The sequence below is a fragment of the Kogia breviceps genome, chromosome 10 (genome assembly GCF_026419965.1).
Source record: "Kogia breviceps isolate mKogBre1 chromosome 10, mKogBre1 haplotype 1, whole genome shotgun sequence".
NCBI lineage: Eukaryota > Metazoa > Chordata > Mammalia > Artiodactyla > Physeteridae > Kogia > Kogia breviceps.
Window position 1 is genome coordinate 64,233,140 of NC_081319.1, and position 18,204 is coordinate 64,251,343.

Consider the following 18,204-nt stretch of genomic DNA (forward strand, 5'->3'; position numbering starts at 1 on the left):
TCAAAGACCATGCCCTTCTTTATGTACTGCACGGTCTCTGTATTTCACAAAAATTCAGAATAAAGTATACATGTGCCCCCAAAGAGCAGTAAGTTCAAACGAGCACTGATTACAAATGAATGATTAAAAAAAAAATACCTAGAGAATTCTATATTCTGACATAGAGAGTGGTTTATGACACTGATGAGTGAAAAAGGAAATTAAAGTATATGTCAAAAAAAAACAAGGCTAGAGCATAAGAGACATTCAGAAAAGAACATCGGTATATAACAATAACCTATACTTCACCTCCAACCCTAATATACCCATGCAGACCTACTCATATGCAGCTCTCATTCCAAATAAAGTTGAAAGAAAGGCAAATCCATTACAGGTCTCATGTTCTAAATTACAAAAGAAATGCTCCCCAGAGCAGCAGCATAGGAGGAAGAAAAGGGGGTTGGCCTAGGTAGCAAAGGTAAAAATATAAATATTTTTCAAGATGTTAAGTAGATGTTGTTAAGGATCGGGGAAGGGATGGTAAAAGAATGGGAGAAAAAGAGATTAAAAAAAGCCACAGACACACAGGGTACTCCATTCAATACTCTGTAATGACCTATATGGGAACAGAATTTTAAAAAGAGTGAAGAGGGACTTCCCCGGTGGTCCAATGGTAAAGAATCTGCCTTCCAATGTGGGGGACACAGGTTCAATCCCTGGTCAGGAAACTAAGATTCCCACATGTTGCGGGGCAACTAAGCCCATGCACAACTACTGAGCTTGTGCACCTCAACGAGAGAGCCCACGTGCCACAAACTACAGAGCCCACACGCCCTGGAGCTCGTGGGCCACAACTACAGAGAGAAAACCCACACACCACAAGTAGAGAGAAGCCCACACACTGCAACTAGAGAACTAGAGAGAAGCCTGTACGCTGCAATGAAGATCCCACATGTCGTAACTAAGACCCCACACGGCGAAATAAATATTTAAAAAATAATAAATAAATAAAAGAGTGGATATATGTAGACGTATAACTGACTTACTTTGTTCTACAGTAGAAACTAACACAACATTGTAAATCAACTATACTCCAATAAAATAAATTAATTAAAAATTTTAAGAAAAGGAAGAAAAGAAAAAAACCTGCCGCAGACAGAAAAAGCAAGTGAATGAAAACAGAAACTACAGAATAGGAAGACAAAATTCAGTACTAAAGCATGACATAAATATGCAAAACAGAGCTGATTTTTCTTTAAAGAGTGCAATTGTGCCAGTAGCTTAACAGTTCCTAACTTTGCAGAAGTGAATTGATCCAATGCAATAAGTAGTTAGAGCAAAGTTCTTCAGACTAGATCTTCAATCAAAATGTGGCTCTATATATGTAGAAAGAAGAAAATAGCTAGGAGGAGAACACACTTGGACAATTTAAAGGCATATAATAAAAATTCCAAAAAGTAATCAGCTTTTCATTGAGGTCATTCATCAATACCTTCAAACCATATTCATGGCTGCAAATTATTAGGATATTTAAAAATTACTCTTTTATTCTCTCCTACCCACATTTCAGAAATTACAAAAAACAAAAACAAAACCAAAACAAAAACCTAGCTGGATCCCTAGAATTACATCCTTTCCTACCTAAATACTGGTTAGTGAAATTGGACATCAGCATGCCCTTTCATTGAATAATCTCAGAAAGGCAGAGAAGAGTGTAGGACAGGGGGTGACTAGCCCTTCAAGGCAATAAAGATCTCTCAGGGCATCATTTTGCCACTGTCAACCTCTAAAATTTTTATTTTTTATTTTTTAGTATTGCCATATTAGCATTTATTGCTTTCTGGTTTCTCCTATAAGCACTTTGCTTTCTGAAAAACTGAAGATAAATTTAGAATTTTAGAAATGAAATGAAGATCTGGATTCTGAGCTTTGCAAAACTATACTAGCGTATCTCAAACCATAAGTATATATTTTAAATATATGAATATAAATTTCATCCATTAGATTAAAAAAGGGCTCTAAAATATTATGAATTCATTCTCCTTCTAATACACTCAAAGTAAAAGTGAGATAAGAGAAAAAAATACGATAGAGGCATGAGCGCATGGTGGTTTAGTGAGTAGGCAGCAAGGCACTAGTGGAGAGCAGTTTATTGGTTTCTCTCAGGAGTGAAGTCTCTTCCTCTTGGGCAGTTTGCACTGTGGCTGCAGCTGCATACCTTTGGTGGTATCAGATATGCTATTTAACAAGGCACACATCATATCTCCCTCTAAGTGGTGAGGGTTGAGTATATGTGCTGGCCTCTGAGTCTTCTTAAATTGATTCTCTAGCTCCAGAAAACCTTGATCTCCTGAGAGGATGGTGAAAGGAATCTGCTTGGGCAGCTGTTCATCCAGACGGCCAGCCTAAGTTGGAAAAAATGGCACAAGTTGATAAAAATCAGCGTCTGAGCTTCCAGTCAAGTTACAACTATTTCAGAATGAACACATACCTAGAAACATGTATTTAGCTTTTTCCCTTGCTCCCACCAAAGTATGATATAAAGATCTAGTTCATAAATGAAATATACCATATTTAATCAAATATAAAATGCTGTCAGTTATAAGATAAGCTCTTTTATATGCCACTAAGAAAGAAAGAAAAAAAAAGCCAAAAAGAGTATAACAGGAGGCCCCCACATAAAGGTGGAACACTAACAGGGCTATGCGCTCAACCTGAGGGTAAATAAAAAATGAATCTGCCATAGAGAAAAGGTAAGCAAAGTAATTTGCATAACTCAGTCTTAGAATTGGCTAGATGGAAAAAGAAACTATCTTGTGGTTTAAAACATAAGCAGCAGTCAACAAGTTTGCAGAGTATCAGTGTGACACAAAAATCCTTAAGCAGAGAATTTAATTTAAACTGGGTCTCAAGTGGGTTGTTTCTCCAGGTGACTAGCAGACAGAAGCAAGTGCAAATTCCATCTGGGCCAACAGTGACTGCTATGGTGCCCCCCATTTCAGAGATGTTAAAATGTGAAAGTGCCTCATGCGTCAAGGAGTGTCATCTCCTGATAATTTACTCTAGAAATAGCTGAGGGTCTACTATGAGTAGCTGAGAGTCTGCTGGAACTGGGGATGAAGCAGTAAACACACGCTATGGGTTCCTGCCCTCAATAGTCGTAAGTAGAACCTGATGCAAAAGGTTTTATACAAAAAGCACAACACTGAAAAGGAATCTACAGTGTCATTATGATTCAAGAGGGAAAAAAATCCAAATGGGTCCTAGCTTCACATTCGATTTTGAATAAAACAATGACTCACATGCATACATATGGCAAAATCAGCAGCATCTTTTCTTTTACTACAGCGAGGGTGAAGGAAGAAGCATCCAATCCTGTTCAGGTAATTATAGATCTTACAGTTGATGGGAGGCTTCCAGTTGGTATTTCCTCCTATTATGTTTAGAAAAGGCATAAATGATGAGTCAAACAAGAGAAAAAGAACAGAACACTAGATACAACTGAAAACTCTATAAGGAAAAATAAATACTAGAAAAAAAATGTTTCTAGAGGAAAAGTACCAGATTAGAAGGCAGAACAAGGCAGTTCTCGTGCAGGTATCACCAGGTTGTTGCTTAAATCTTGGGGAAGTATACCGACTTCCCCAAATCTGCCTATTAACCTGAAAACTCACAGGGATGTTAAGCAGAATCAAAAGTAATGTGCATGAAAATTCTTTGACTGCTGTTGTTCTATATGAATGTATGCATTAGTGGTTTTTTTACAGATATGTCAAGACTGCTCAGTGAATAAAAATGATGGGCAATCAGGAAAGCTGGACTTACTAAGAGGTTGTACTGACTACCTTATCCAGGTCAGCATGTTTCTATCTTAAATCCTAGTCCTCTTCTTTATATGCTGCTTCCTGTCAAACATGGCATGCATACCTCGTTTCACTGCACTTTACTGTGCTTTGCAGATACTGTGTTTTTTACAAATTGAAGGTTGGTGGCAACCTTGCACTGAGGGAGCTCATTGACGTCATTTTTCCAACAGCATTTGTTAACTTTGTGTCACATTTTGTTAATATTCGCAATATTTCCAACTTTTCCATCATTATTTTATTTGTTATGGTGATCTTTTATGTTACTATTGTAATTGTTTGGGGATGCCATGAACCACGCCCATACAAGACGGCAAACTTAACTGATAAATGTTGTGTGTGTTCTGACTGCTACACCGAATGGCCCCTCCCCCATCTTTCTCCCCTCCCTTCTGGCCTCCCTTTTCCCCCAGACACAATATTGAAATTAGGCCAATTAATAACCCTACAATGGCCTCTAAGTGTCCAAGTGAAAGGAAGAGTCTCACGTTTTTTAAAATCAAAAGCTAGCAATGATTAAGCTTAGTGAGGAAGGCATGTCAAAAGCCAAGACAGGCTGAAAGCTAGGCCTCTTGCACCACAAAGTTACCCAAGCTGTGAATGCAAAGGAAAAGTTCTTGAAGGAAATTAAAAGTGCTACTGCAGTGAACAAATGAATGATAAGAAAGTGAAACAACATTATTGCTGATATGGAGAAAGTCTGAGTCTCTGGATAGAAAATCAAATGACCACAACATTCCCTTAAGCCAAAACCCAATCCAGAGCCAGGCCCTAACTGCCTTCAATTCTATGCAGACTGAGAGAGGTGAGGAAGCTGCAGAAGCAAAGTCTGAAGCTAGCAGAGGTTGGTTCATGAGGTTTAAGGAAAGAAGCCGTCCCCATAACATTAAAGTGTAAGGTGAACTAGCAAATGCTGATGTAGAAGCTGCAGCAAGTTGTCCAGAAGATAATTCCTAAGATAATTCATGAAGGTGGCTGCACTAAACAACAGATTTTCAGTGTAGACAAAACAGCCTTCTATTGGAAGAAGATGCCATCTAGCAGTTTCACAGATAGAGAGAAGTCAATGCCTGGCTTCAGTGTTTCAAAGTACAGGCTAACTCTCTTGTTAGGGGCTAATGCAACTGGTGACTTAAACTTCAAGCCAATGCTCATTTACCATTCTGAAAATCCTAGGGCCCCTAAGAATTAAGCTAGGACTTCCCTGGTGGTGCAGTGGTTAAGAATCTGCCTACCAATGCAGGGGACATGGGTTCGAGCCCTCATCTGGGAAGATTCTGCTTGCCACGGAGCAGAAAGCCCGTGAGCCACAACTACTGAGCCTGTGCTCTAGAGCCCGCAAGCCACAACTACTGAGCCCACATGCTACAACTACTGTTGTAGCCTGTGCGCCTAGAGCCCGTGCTCTGCAACAAGAGAAGCCACTGTAATGAGAAGCCCATGTACCGCAACGAAGAGTAGCCCCTGCTCACCACAACTAGAGAAAGCCCGCACGCAGCAACGACGACCCAATGCAGCCAAAAATAAATAAACAAATAAATAAATAAATTTATTTTTTAAAAAAAGAAAGAAAAAGAATTAAGCTAAATTGACCCTGCTTATGCTCTATAAATGGAACAACAAAGCCTGGATGACAGTGCACCTGTTTATAATATGGTTTCTTGAATATTTTAAGTCCACTTTTGAGACCTACTGCTCAGAAGAATCCTTTCAAAATATTACTGCTCATTGACAATGCACCTTGTCACCCAAGAGCTCTGATGCAGATGTACAATGACATTCATTTTGTTTTTATGTCTCCTAATGCAACATTCATTCTGTAGACCATGGATCAAGGAGCAATTTTGGCTTTCAAGTATTATTATTTAAGAAATAAATTTCATAAGGCTACTGCTGCCATAGATAGTGATTCCTCTGATGGATCTGGGCAAAGTAAATTGAAAACCTTCTAGAAAGGATTCACCATTCTAGATGCCATGAAGGACATTCATGATTGGGAAGATGGGAAGAAGGCAAAATATCAACATCCACAGGAGTCTGGAAGAAGTTGATTCCAACCCTCATGGATGACTTTGAGGGGTTCAAGAATTCAGTAGACAAAGGAACTGTAAATGTGGGGGAAACAGCAAGAGAACTAGAATTAGAAATGGAGCCTGAAGATGTGACTGAATTGCTGCAATCTCAGGATAAAACTTGAATGGATGAGGAGTTGCTTCTTATGGATGAGCCAAAAGAAAGTGGTTTCTTGGGAAGGCACGCACTCCTGGTGAAGATGCTGTGAAGACTATTGAAATGACAACAAAGGATTTAGAATATTACATAAGCTTAGCTGATAACACAGGAGCAGGGTTTGAGAAGACTGACTCCAATTCTGAAAAAAGTTCTACTGTGGGTAAAATGCTATCAAACACCATTGCATGCTACAGAGAAATCGTTCATGAAAGGAAGAGTCAACCGATGCAGCAAACTTCATTGTTGTCTTATTTTAAGAAACTGTCGCAGCCACCCCAGCCTTCAACAACCCCCAGCCTGATCAGTCAGCAGCCATCAGCATGGAAGCAAAACCCTCCCCTAGCAGAAAGATTACAACTCACTGAAGGCTCAGGTGATGGTTAGCATATTTTAGCAATAAGGTTTTTTTTTTTGGCTGCGTTGGGTCTTCGTTGCTGCCTGCGGGCTTTCTCTGGCTGCAGTGAGCGGGGGCTACTCTTTGTTGTAGTGCGTGGGCTTCTCATTGCAGTGGCTTCTCTTGTTGTGGAGCATGAGCTCTAGGTGCAGGCTTCAGTAGTTGTGGCACTCGGGATCAACAGTTGTGGCTCACGGGCTCTAGAGTGCAGGCTCAGTAGTTGTGGCATATGGGCTTAACTGCTCCACGCCATATGGGATCTTCCTGGACCAGGGCTCGAACCCGTGTTCCCTGCATTGGCAGGCGGATTCTTAACCACCTGTGCCACCAGGCAAGTCCCAAGGTATGTTTTAATTAAGATTTCTTTTAGACATAATGTTGTTGCTCACTAAATAGACCACAGTATAGTATAAACATAACTTTTATATGCACTGGAAAACCAAAAAATTCATGTGACTTTCAGTGGTCTAGAACTGAACCCACAGTATCTCCTAGGGATGCCTGTACATCAGAGGCTCACTGTACTAAGCCTCAGTTAATCAAAGAGGAGTCTCTCTCCCAGGTTTGGTCAATGGTTTGTAAAGAGATTTAGACTACGGCCATACCACTCTGAATGCACCCGATCTCATCTGATCTCGGAAGCTAAGCAGGGTTGGGCCTGGTTAGTACTTGGAAGGGAGATTTATGTGAAGATGCACATTTATGAACAGTAAGGATGAACTGAAGAGGCAGTTATGTTGAAAACACATTAGTCCTGTAGTCATGAGGCCCAAGTTCGAAAGCTAACTCTACTATTTATTATTTTTGTACTTTGTAAAAAATAAACTTCTCAGCCTACTTCCTTATATTTTAAAGGGAGAAAATTATAACAATCAGTAAGCATGCATTAGTACCAAGTACAGTATCTGGCACATTATAGGTATTGAATAAAGGCTCTTTCAATCTGTATCTAAAGATCCACACACTGTGGGTCACCAGATAGAGCAAATATTTACTGCAGAGAAATGTAAAGAGAAAAATATTCTAGCAGAGTAACTACAATGCAAGGTGACAAAATTCCAATTATGTTCCTATCTTCTTCTATTCAGGAAGGTTCTAAAGGAGTCCTTTTAAAGCAAATCATATTCTAAGGGGGAAAAAAAGGGAGGTTGTCTCAAATGTGTTCCTTATTAACCATACCTTGAAAGCCCCAAATAAATGTTCCTTGGTTAAGATTCCCTGGTAGATGACCAAAAAAGTTGGACCAGTTATCAAAGTCTACAAAGACGATGTGAGTCATGGTTCGCAGGTAATCCACATCTGGGAGCTCAACAACCTCTTCATCTGAGAAGAGAGAAACATCGACATGAATTTGATAAGAATTAGCTAAAAACTTTTCAATTTGCCAACTTAATATTAATCTTGCATGTTATTTACTCCTATCTAAACCATGTTGTGAAATCCAAACCTGTATATGACACGCTATATTTATATCAGATAAGAAGTATTTTGAATATTTCAGAAATATGTACCACTGATCCCGGCTTTCTTTAAAAGTCACTTATAAAAGGAAGTTTTTAGGGATTCCCTGGTGGCGCAGTGACTGAGAGTCCGCCTGCCAATGCAGGGGACACGGGCTCGTGCCCTGGTCCGGGAAGATCCCACATGCCGCGGATCAGCTAGGCTCGTGACCCATGGCCACTGAGCCTGCGCGTCCAGAGCCAGTGCTCCGCAACGGGAGAGGCCAGAACAGTGAGAGGCCCGCGTATCGCAAAAGAAAAAAATAAAACCAACAACAAAAAAAGGAAGTTTTAAAAAAATTAGTTTACTGGAAGATATGGAAGACCAAATTTTAAGGCTAAATAACTAAAAACTTGCACCATCCATCAAAATAAACTTTCAGGGTTACTTGCTAAGAACTTTCTTGCCACAAGGAGTTTGTTCTTTTCCTAATGTAGACTGATTCATCAGCAGCCCTCTGGCTCTGTGCTCACACACCCGAGAGCAGACACCAGACAGCCAACAAGAGGCTCCTGTGACTCGTGCAAAACAGGGCCTGCTGCTCCTCCCGCCAAGGACACCTCTTCCTCAGTCAACTCAGGGCCTCTCACCTCCCACCATCTGCAACTCTTGTTCTCCCTCCTCTTCCCCTCCCTCCTCTTTCCTTCTTTTATACCTTCCACCTTGACAGAGCCTTACAGTTTCGAGTGGTAGCAATGCAAGCCTTAAATGTTTATACTATTTTAAAAATGGATAGCTTCTACTCCATCTCCTAGAGACTCTCTCAGAAAGAGACTGCCATCTTCCCATTTCCAAAGCACCCATCTTCTTATCTGTCTTCTTAAAATACTAAGTAATAGATACAAAAATGACCTCCTATCAGACACAGACCAACACAAATCCCCCAAAAGCAATCACAAGAGCAAAAGGGAAACAACAGAACATAAAATAGTGTGACTACGGTTTCACTGTTTGACATCGAGTTGAATGGATCAATAGTATGTCATTTAATTATTTCTCACATAAAACATGCCGTGACTAAAGGCAATGCTGAGATCTACATGTGCTACAGAGCAAGCCTATAAAAACTCAGTAGTTCATAAACATTTTATGAGCCAAAATACTCACATATTTCATTTTTTCCACTTGACATTGTGTAACGTATGAAGAGTTCATCTTTAAAAGAATATACACTTAAAATTATACTCTAAAGAAAACAATTTACTTCTAAACAAAATGAAAACACTGCACTCTTCTAGACTTCCTTAATCTTATCATAGAAGAAGGGAAGCCTAAAGTAAGCACAGACAAGGGGATCCATACCTCAGTTTTCTGCCTGGTTTCTTGCTACCACTTAACAACTCGACTTCTTATTGCTATTTTAACTCTAAGTAAAAGCTTTGCTTCCAAAGACGGTAACAAAAATATACAAATTCTCAAGTGACCTTTAAAACTTCTCTTACTTATAGAATAAGGTCAAAATAGAAATAAAAAGAATTCACCTGATTTATCTTTTTATTGAACTTAAATCTAAATGACAGTAACATGCAGGATAACTTTAAATCTGACTTTCAGAAAGACCATCTATTACCCTCATCTTTCAAAATTCCCATGCCTTTTGTAAAAGAAAAGAAAATGTTATCTAAAGTACCTATTATTTAGCGTAACAGATATTCCTTGTGCCCTTAGGTTGAGAGAGTGGCTGCCTGAAGCAGCGGGAAGCCACCCGTAAGCCACTGGCCAACGTATTAGCCCATCAAGTCCTGGCTTCAACACTGGCTCCCTAGGAGCAAAGAGGGTGGCTACACATGCGTGTGTTCCTAAACGGAAACGGGAAACGTGTACGGACGTCAGGGTTGTAGAGCCGTACCTGTACTCTGACAGCTCACGTCAGCCTCGGCTCCTCTCTCCGGGTCTGAAGTCTGTGGACAGCTTGCTGCCTGTCTCAGCTTTCTCTCTGCACGGGAGGAACTGGCAGCAAACGTGTACGGGCTCGTCTGCTCAGGCCCGAAGTGGGTCACGCTGGGCTCCCGCAGGAAGCAGTGTTTCCTGTGGAAGTGCTGCTGCGCGCTCTCGGGGTCCTGGAAGGCTCTGGTGCAGGTGCCGCACTTGATCAGGCACCGCGGCGCGCCCTCCGCACCCTCCGGCTCCCCGTGTGCCTGGCGCACGTGTGCCAGCATGTCATCCGTGGCCTGCGCTGTGGCCGAGCACGCACCGCAGCGGAACCACAGGCGGCCCTGGCCCAGGAGAGTCTGCAGACAGCGAGCGTGGTCCTCCCTTCTGTTGACTTTGCAGAGGTAGCTCTCCCGGCATCCGCACGTCAGCAGGTTACCGGTCTCTATAACTGGAAAATCACTCTCGGTTTTAATGGAAGTTTCCATTTTTTCTGACACAAATACATAGTCTATGCTGTGGTGCTCCTTATAATGACTCAAAAACGCTTCTTCCACATTAAAGATCAGATCACAAAGTCCACAGAAATACTTCATCTTTATTTCGTTGTCATGCTCATCTTGGCAATGTCGATACAGAGTTTCCATCTTGTGAAAAGTCTTTTTGCAATGGGCGCAGCTATACCTATGAAACTGGTGACTTGCTAAAGACATGCAGTGTTGTTTCACACATTCTTGGGAGTCAAACATATCTTCACAAATTCGGCATTGCCATTTACCGCTTGGAGGACTGGTTGCTGGGGAATGATCAAGAATAGTAATAGTTGAAGAAGGATTATCAGCAGTCAGATCATTCACCAACGTTGTAGAGGATGACGGCAAAGTGTCACCTTCTACCTCATCTGTCTCATAAAAATACCTGTGTCCATTATGAAACTCAGTCACATGGGCCATTATAGCCTCTTTCCTTGCCAACTCCTTTTTGCATGTCCGACACCAGAAAAGAAAGTTATTTAAATGTGCCCCACCATGAATGCGGCTCATGTGTAAACGGATGACTCCTGAATCTTCACACACCTTCCCACAGACCACACACTTATAACACATCGTGTTTGCTGAGAAAACGTGCTTTTCTACTGCTTCTTCACTTGGGAAGCGTTGCTGGCATTCACAAAACCAGGTTTTAACAAGTGACTTTTCCTTCTGAACACAAACCATACCCCCATGGCTTTTATCTCCTAAATTAATCTTCTTTTTTGGAACAGTGCTGCAATCTTGTGAGCTAGATTCTCGAACGGACATATTTCTTTTAAGTGATGAAAATTTTGACTGATCTTGCAACAGGTGCAAGTCAGAAGGGGGTTTGTTCCTTTCACTGCTGTGGCAATAAAGTAAGACTGATTCTTCCATTGAGTTAATGACTCGGACTTTGTGTCCTGAATTCTGCTTGTGATTCCAGGTACTGGTTTCATCCACAAAGACATGGTTGCAATGTGGACAATAACCTCTCAGTAGGAATTTCTCTGCCACCTGAGCAATGCTCTTCTCAGCTAGAGCTACAGGACCAGCATTTCGACAACGAACTCTAAATTGGACAAAAAAATAAACTCATAAGTATTTTCTAAATATCGTATCTCTGCTTTTTATTGTAGGAATTATAAAGTAAACAATGTATACATAAGCACTAAAAATTGTTTTTCAATAAAGTTGCAGGGCTTCCCTGGTGGCACAGTGGTTAAGAATCCACCTGCCAATGCAGGGGACATGGGTTCAAGCCCTGGTCCAGGAAGATCCCACATGCCACGGACCAACTAAGCCCTTGCACCACAGCTACTGAGCCTGCGCTCTAGAGCCCGCGTGCCACAACTACTGAAGCCCACGCGCCTAGAGCCCGTGCTCTGCAACAAGAGAAGCCACTGCAATGAGAAGCCTGTGCACCTCAATAAAGAGTAGCCTCCGCTCGCGGCAACTAGAGAAAGCCTGCATGCAGCAACGAAGACCCAACAGAGCCAAAATTAAATAAAATAAATTTTTTTTAAAAAAAGTTGCAGATGATATAATAATATTCTATCTACCTGACCATTACCTACACTTTATCTGTTTCTAATCCATATACCAAAGAGCAAAACTAGAATCAAAAAATTTTTTAAAACTTCAGACAAATTTTACACAAGTAAAAACTATATCAAATGCACTGATAGAAACGTCATGAGACAAGCAAGTAATTAACTTCTCTGCGGTAATTAAACAGTACAGAGGAGAACTACAGTGAGACTCTCAACAACCCTGTATCTATTCTTTGAGAACGAACTGATTTTATCTCAGGAAAATGCCATGCCCATGGTTGCTTTTATACTAAAGAAAGTGTCCAACATCATTGTTCATTAGAGAAATCCAGATTAAAACCACAGTGAGAATCTCAAAGGAACAACTAAAATGAAACAAACCGGCAAGAGCAAACCTTGGCAAGGATGTGGAGGAACTGGAACTCTCACACCTGGCTGGTAGGAATATGCACCAGTGCAAACACTTTGTGAAAATGTCTAGTAGTGTCTTATAAAATTAAATACACACCCACTCTTCGATGCCACAATTCCACTCCTAGATATTCATCCAAGAGAAATGCAACCTATGTCTATAAAAAGGCTTGTATAAAATGTACATAGCAGCTTTATTCACACTAGCTAAAAACTGTCCATCAACAAAAGAATGAATAAACAAATTGTGCTATATTCATACAATAGAATACTACTCACAAATAAAAAGGAACAATGTACTGAACAATATGGATGAATCTTACAGATATTATGACAAACACAAAAGAGTGCATACTATATATGATTCCATTTACATAAAGTCCTAGAGGAGATAAAACCAACGTAAGGTGAAAAAAGTATCAGAATAGACTGCCTGGGGGTGAGAGGGTGGGAAGTGACCAGGAAGGGAACAATGAACTTTCCATGGAGAGGTAACACAGGATGGTAAAAATGTGGGTTAACAGATGTATCCAGTAGTCAAAATCATAAAGGTTAAGATTTGTATACTTCAATAAATTGAAATTGTATCTCAGAAACAAAGAACTGTAAAAAATAATTAAGGGCGGTAAGGAGCACACAGATATATAAATAAAAGAAGAATGGCAGTGTTGATTATTATTAAAACTGGGTGACGGGTAAATGGAGGTTCATTATACTATTCAGCTGACTTTCATACAGTTGAAATTTTCCATAAAAAAATTTAGGAATAAAAATAAAAGGCAGAACCAGGATTTGAACTCATGAAATATAAGTCAGAACCAGGACTGTTAACACCAATAATTATACTGAGTATATACACAGTGATTATACTACACTGCCTCTGTTTTTTGAGAACATATTTTACTTGAACAACTGTTCTACTTAAACAAATGCAATAGTATCACTTAGTAGTGTGATACAATTTTAATGCATTTTAAAGAAATAATGGGGGAAAAAAGACCTAAGAGACAGAGCATCTAAATGCAAAGTACAGACTTTGAATTATGATTCCAACAAACCAAATGTAAAAAACTTCATGAAGTAATCAGGGAAATTTGATAACTGGCTAAGTGTTTGATGATATTTAAAAAACTAGTTTTTTAAAGTGTGATAATGGTATTCGTTATTTTTCTTTAAAAAAAAGAGTGCTTATCATTCAGAGATATATATTGAAGTATTTACAGATAAAATGACAAGATTTGCTTCAAAATAAGAACTTGTGGGGATGAGTATAAATAAAACACGACTGTCATGTGCTGATAACTACTGAAGCCTGGTGAAAGGTACACTGGGGTTCCTTATACGATTCTCCTTACTTTTGTATAGTGCTTGATAATTTCCACTGTAAAGACAAAAAAAGCATACTTGATTGACAAATTTGGCCTTTCACTGACATGTAATTTTTCACTTGTTTGTGATACTTGCCATGCTGGTTGACTCAAAGCCAAGGTTCTATCTTAACCCTCTCCTCCTCCAGGCACAACCCTCAACAGCACATGCAGAACTTAGAACTGTTAGCTTGTTTTATGTTCACAGCAACATCAATATATCCACTTTTCTCACACCTCTCACTTCTTTCATTATGCTAACTTTGGGTAATGTCCAGGCAAATATACACTCTCACTTTAGAAGTAGAGAAACACGGAAAAGAAAAGTATTTGTTGAGTCCTCTGGCTGGTGAGGAGCTTACTGGGAGGGAATCTTACAGCCCAAGACTAGCCCCTTACAAACCTGAAATGGGCAGTGAGCTCCATGTGGGAACGCAGTGTCTGGTGGCAGGCCACACACTTAACTTGAAATGGAACATCTTTGCACAGAGAGATCAAAAGTTTCTTTGCAAAAGATGGAAATGATATTGGCTGTGCCATTCCCTTGTCATCTGAAAGACAAAATGAACTATGACTTGCAAATATCTGAGTAGAGTGACCCCGCCTTCCTCCCCTTTGCCTTTCTCAACAACAGGTAAGGTAAGTAAAAGAAGATGGTTATTTATGTGATAAAAATCTAAGAGAAGTCATTTTCTAGCCTCAATTAAGTGCAATGGATGCTGAACTCATGCTCAAGTTAAAATGTGAGTCTTAAATCCAGAGAAATACCCAACTTCCCAATGGATATACAAATACATTATCCTGCATAAATGTTTTCTTCCCAAGTTTCTCTTCATTCCTCAAAATAAACCTTACTCTTATGTGCAAATAAATAATGAGAATCTTTTTTGAAAAGTAAAAAATGAGATAAAAATCTTTTGCTTTCATGGTTCTCAAAACTAATGTGAAGATAAGTTACCTCAAGAATTATCTGAGAAGTATGGTAAATCAGCAAAGGTTAAAGTAGTTTAATAATTTTCAGCAGAAGAGAGTATTAACATACCACCCAGTTTAAAACTCTGATGGAAATGATTCTTTCCAGACATATGCTTCAAACACTCATCCTTGCTGCTAAAAAGAAGGAAGCAATTTGGACACGCAAAACACTGAATAATCTGAGGAAGAAGGTTGTTTTTATGTCCATCATCTGCAGCTTCCTAAAATATAAGGCAAAGCTTTATTATAGACAACTAAAATCAATATTCAATTTCTTAAATCAACTTTCAAACTTTCCTATTTATTTGGATTATTTTGTATCAGTTTTTAACATGAAAACTTTTCTTCCCTGAGTGTGAACTGTGGATTTTTTTGTCATAAATGAGGTCCCATATATAAAATTTTAAATTATTTCCTAAAAAACAAATTATTACCATCTTTCTGTGACAATAAACATACATTTGCTTTCTATACATTTTTCTTTATATATATATCTATATGCATTATATAAATGCATAAATGTTTTCATATCGCATACACTTTTTCTTGTGTTTTGCTTTGTTCACTCTACTCTGCAATATAACCTATGTTTACAAATATGTATTCTTCCATAAATTTCTCCATACAAAAATAAATACACAAGGGGAATTGACATTGTTTTATCAAATATTGTCATCTTACAGATTCTTCTGCCTCTTAGTTTTCTCATTCCACAATAACTAATGGAAATTCCTAAAAATCAACTGGTGTCACTCTAATTTATTCTTCTTAATGGCTACAAACTACTCCATGGTGTGGATCTACTGAGATTTAGTCAATTATTCATTTCCAGGAGGTTTTTTTATTTTTTGCCATTTTGCCATTGTAAACAATGGTTTTGTAAATATTGTTGAGTATATATCCTCATTAAATAGTGCTTTTCTCTCATTATCAGGATTGGCCGCATTGGGTTAAAAGGTTCATTATTTGAATATTAAAAGATATTGTGTAACTGCTTCTCAAAAAGGCTCTACAAATTCCGATTCCCTAGCACTAAGTGAGCCTGGCACAATAGCTATTACAGATCTTATTTTCATGTTTGCAGTCTTACAGATGTGTGTTATGTTAATTTGCCTTTCCTGAGTGTGAGCATTTATTCATACAATTCCGCACAACGCTTATTCCATTCCAGCCTCATGTTTTGATTGTTTTTGTTTTTTCCCCTCTGGTCAACTTGTATCCATTCTCTGTTATCAAAACTAACTCTGTCTCATCCTCCATTTCTCAGATATTCTTCATCAAACATCTATTAATTTAGTACATGGTCAACTTAAAATTCTGATACAAACAGGTATGTCTTTTCTAGAGTCCAGGTTTCCAAACCTGGCTAAGCGTCTCCTCTATCCCCAAATTGGAAATATTTTTAAGTGCATATTTATATGTGTATGTATAACTGTATGTGTGCTGTGTATAAATAAAATGTAACTTCTTGGTAATGGTCTTTAGAGTAATAGCCTTAAAAGTTGTATTGTGTCTTCTTAAATTTACTATCATTAACATTAGGGATATCAAAATTGTTTGTGTAGTTGCTTATGAAATTCAACAGGAGGAGTGATAGGAAATTTACATTTATACTGAGCATATGTTAAGCACCATGTTATGGTTCAAATGTGCTTTTCCACTTAATCCTTACAATAACCCTGTGAAGTACTATTTTCATTATTTACAAATGAGAAAACTGAAGTTTACATAAGTCAACAAAATTATCACTCCCCTCCAAGTTGCACCCTCAGAAGAGACAAAGCTACCATTCACACCCAGCTTTATAGCTGTGGCAGTAAATCCTGTGCTCTTTCCATTACTCCTCACCCTATTTTATTTTGGTGAGAGCCATGCAGAAGATAACACCCAGTATGACACTTTGCATTCCAATTAGAAGGTTCCAAATAAGAGCACTAAAAGCATTTACTACCAACCAATTTATACAAATGACCCCTACCTGAAGAACTCTAATAAACTTTAGTTATAATTGTGAGTTATAAGTGGATTCAAAATAAGCTTGTTTAAACTGTTTGCTCAATAGAACAAAAACTGTGATTCTACCTAAAATTTTATTGGAATATACCTATTGCAAAAGTATAGCATATTTGCAAATAACTTCTACAAACCAGGGGAAGGAATGGGAAATACGATGTCTGGGAAGTACTCAATTCCTTTTTACCATTATATTTCCAGTTATATTAAATCAAAACACACCATACAAATATGTATATGTAAAAAAAGTAGAACCACAATAAGATACCACTTCATAGGTGATACCCCACTAGGATGGCTATTTTAAAAGACAGATAATAAGTGTTGGCAAGGATGTGAAGAAACTGGAACATCGTTGGTGGGAAAATAAGCTGGTACACTGTGATGGATAACAATTTGGCAGCTCTTCAAAAACTTAAAGATGATAACCATATGGCCCAACAATTAACTCATTAGAGAAGTGAAAAAGTATGACCACACGAAGACTTGTACATTTGTTTATATCAGCATTATTCACAACAGTCAAAAAGTGAAAACAACCCAAGTGTCCACCAACTGAACTGATAAACAGAAAGTGGCGTATGTCCATACAATGGAATATTATTTGGCAATAAAAAGGATGAAGTACTGACATATGTCACAACATGGATAAGCCTTGAAAACATCATGGTAAGTGAAATAATCTTGTCACAGAAGGCCACATATTGTAGGATTCCATTTAATGAAACGTCTGGAAAAGGCAAAAACCACAGAGACAGAAAGTAGTGTGCTGGTTGCCTCAGACTGGGGAAGGGGAAGAGTCACCTTCGATGACAGAATGGCCCTAGGAACAGAATGAGAGAGAGTGGTAATGCCCACCGACCCACAAGTGACACTGAGGCACCCTGGGGCTTATAATACATCCTCCACCATCCCCACCAGCACCAAAAGGGAGAAAAGCAGGAAGTTATGCAGTGACAGACCCACTGGATAGTCTTTTTTTTTTTTTTAGCCATCTTGTGAGGCATGTGCGATCCAACTAGGGATCGAACCCACGCCCCCTGCAGTGGAAGCACGGAGTCTTAACTGCTGGACCACGAGGGAAGTCCCTGGATAGCCTGAATGTCAAAAAACACTAGACACTTGCTACTCAAAGTATGACTCAAAGACCATCAGCACTGCCATCACCTAGAAGCTTGTTAGAAATCTTGAATCTAAGGCCCCACATCAGATCTACTGAGTCAGAACCTGCATTTTAACAAGATTCCCAAGTGATTAGTGTGCACTTTAAAGTTTGAGAAGGATGAGTCTAGACAAAAGAAACTGGAGATAAAAAGAAAAGGGAAGGGCAGCAAGGCAAACAATGCAAATTGTGGACAGTTTCACAATTTCATTGAAGAACATCATCTTTATGAAACAGAATTCACAGGTATGCAATCTTCTAGCGACCTCTTGTGGCTCATTTAAGATACGTAATGACTGGTTCCTTCCAAGTCCTTGTGATAGACACTCCAAAGAATAAGCAATAGGAGCTTTTATTAAAAACTATATGTC

General features: G+C 39.0%; 1 protein-coding gene across 2 annotated transcripts in view; it reads right to left on the reverse strand.

The window, feature by feature from the left end:
- ZNF451 (zinc finger protein 451) overlaps nucleotides 1-18,204 on the reverse strand; it is an 87,214-nt gene that overhangs the window by 22,240 nt on the left and 46,770 nt on the right. For both annotated transcript variants that reach the window (XM_059078124.2, XM_067005893.1), the window contains exons 8-13: nucleotides 14,726-14,879; nucleotides 14,087-14,234; nucleotides 9,818-11,424; nucleotides 7,648-7,791; nucleotides 3,282-3,412; nucleotides 2,198-2,384 (exon numbers count right to left, since the gene is read on the reverse strand). In XM_059078124.2, coding sequence (XP_058934107.1) covers nucleotides 2,198-2,384; nucleotides 3,282-3,412; nucleotides 7,648-7,791; nucleotides 9,818-11,424; nucleotides 14,087-14,234; nucleotides 14,726-14,879 — 2,371 coding nt within the window. The remainder of the gene's footprint in view (nucleotides 1-2,197; nucleotides 2,385-3,281; nucleotides 3,413-7,647; nucleotides 7,792-9,817; nucleotides 11,425-14,086; nucleotides 14,235-14,725; nucleotides 14,880-18,204) is intronic.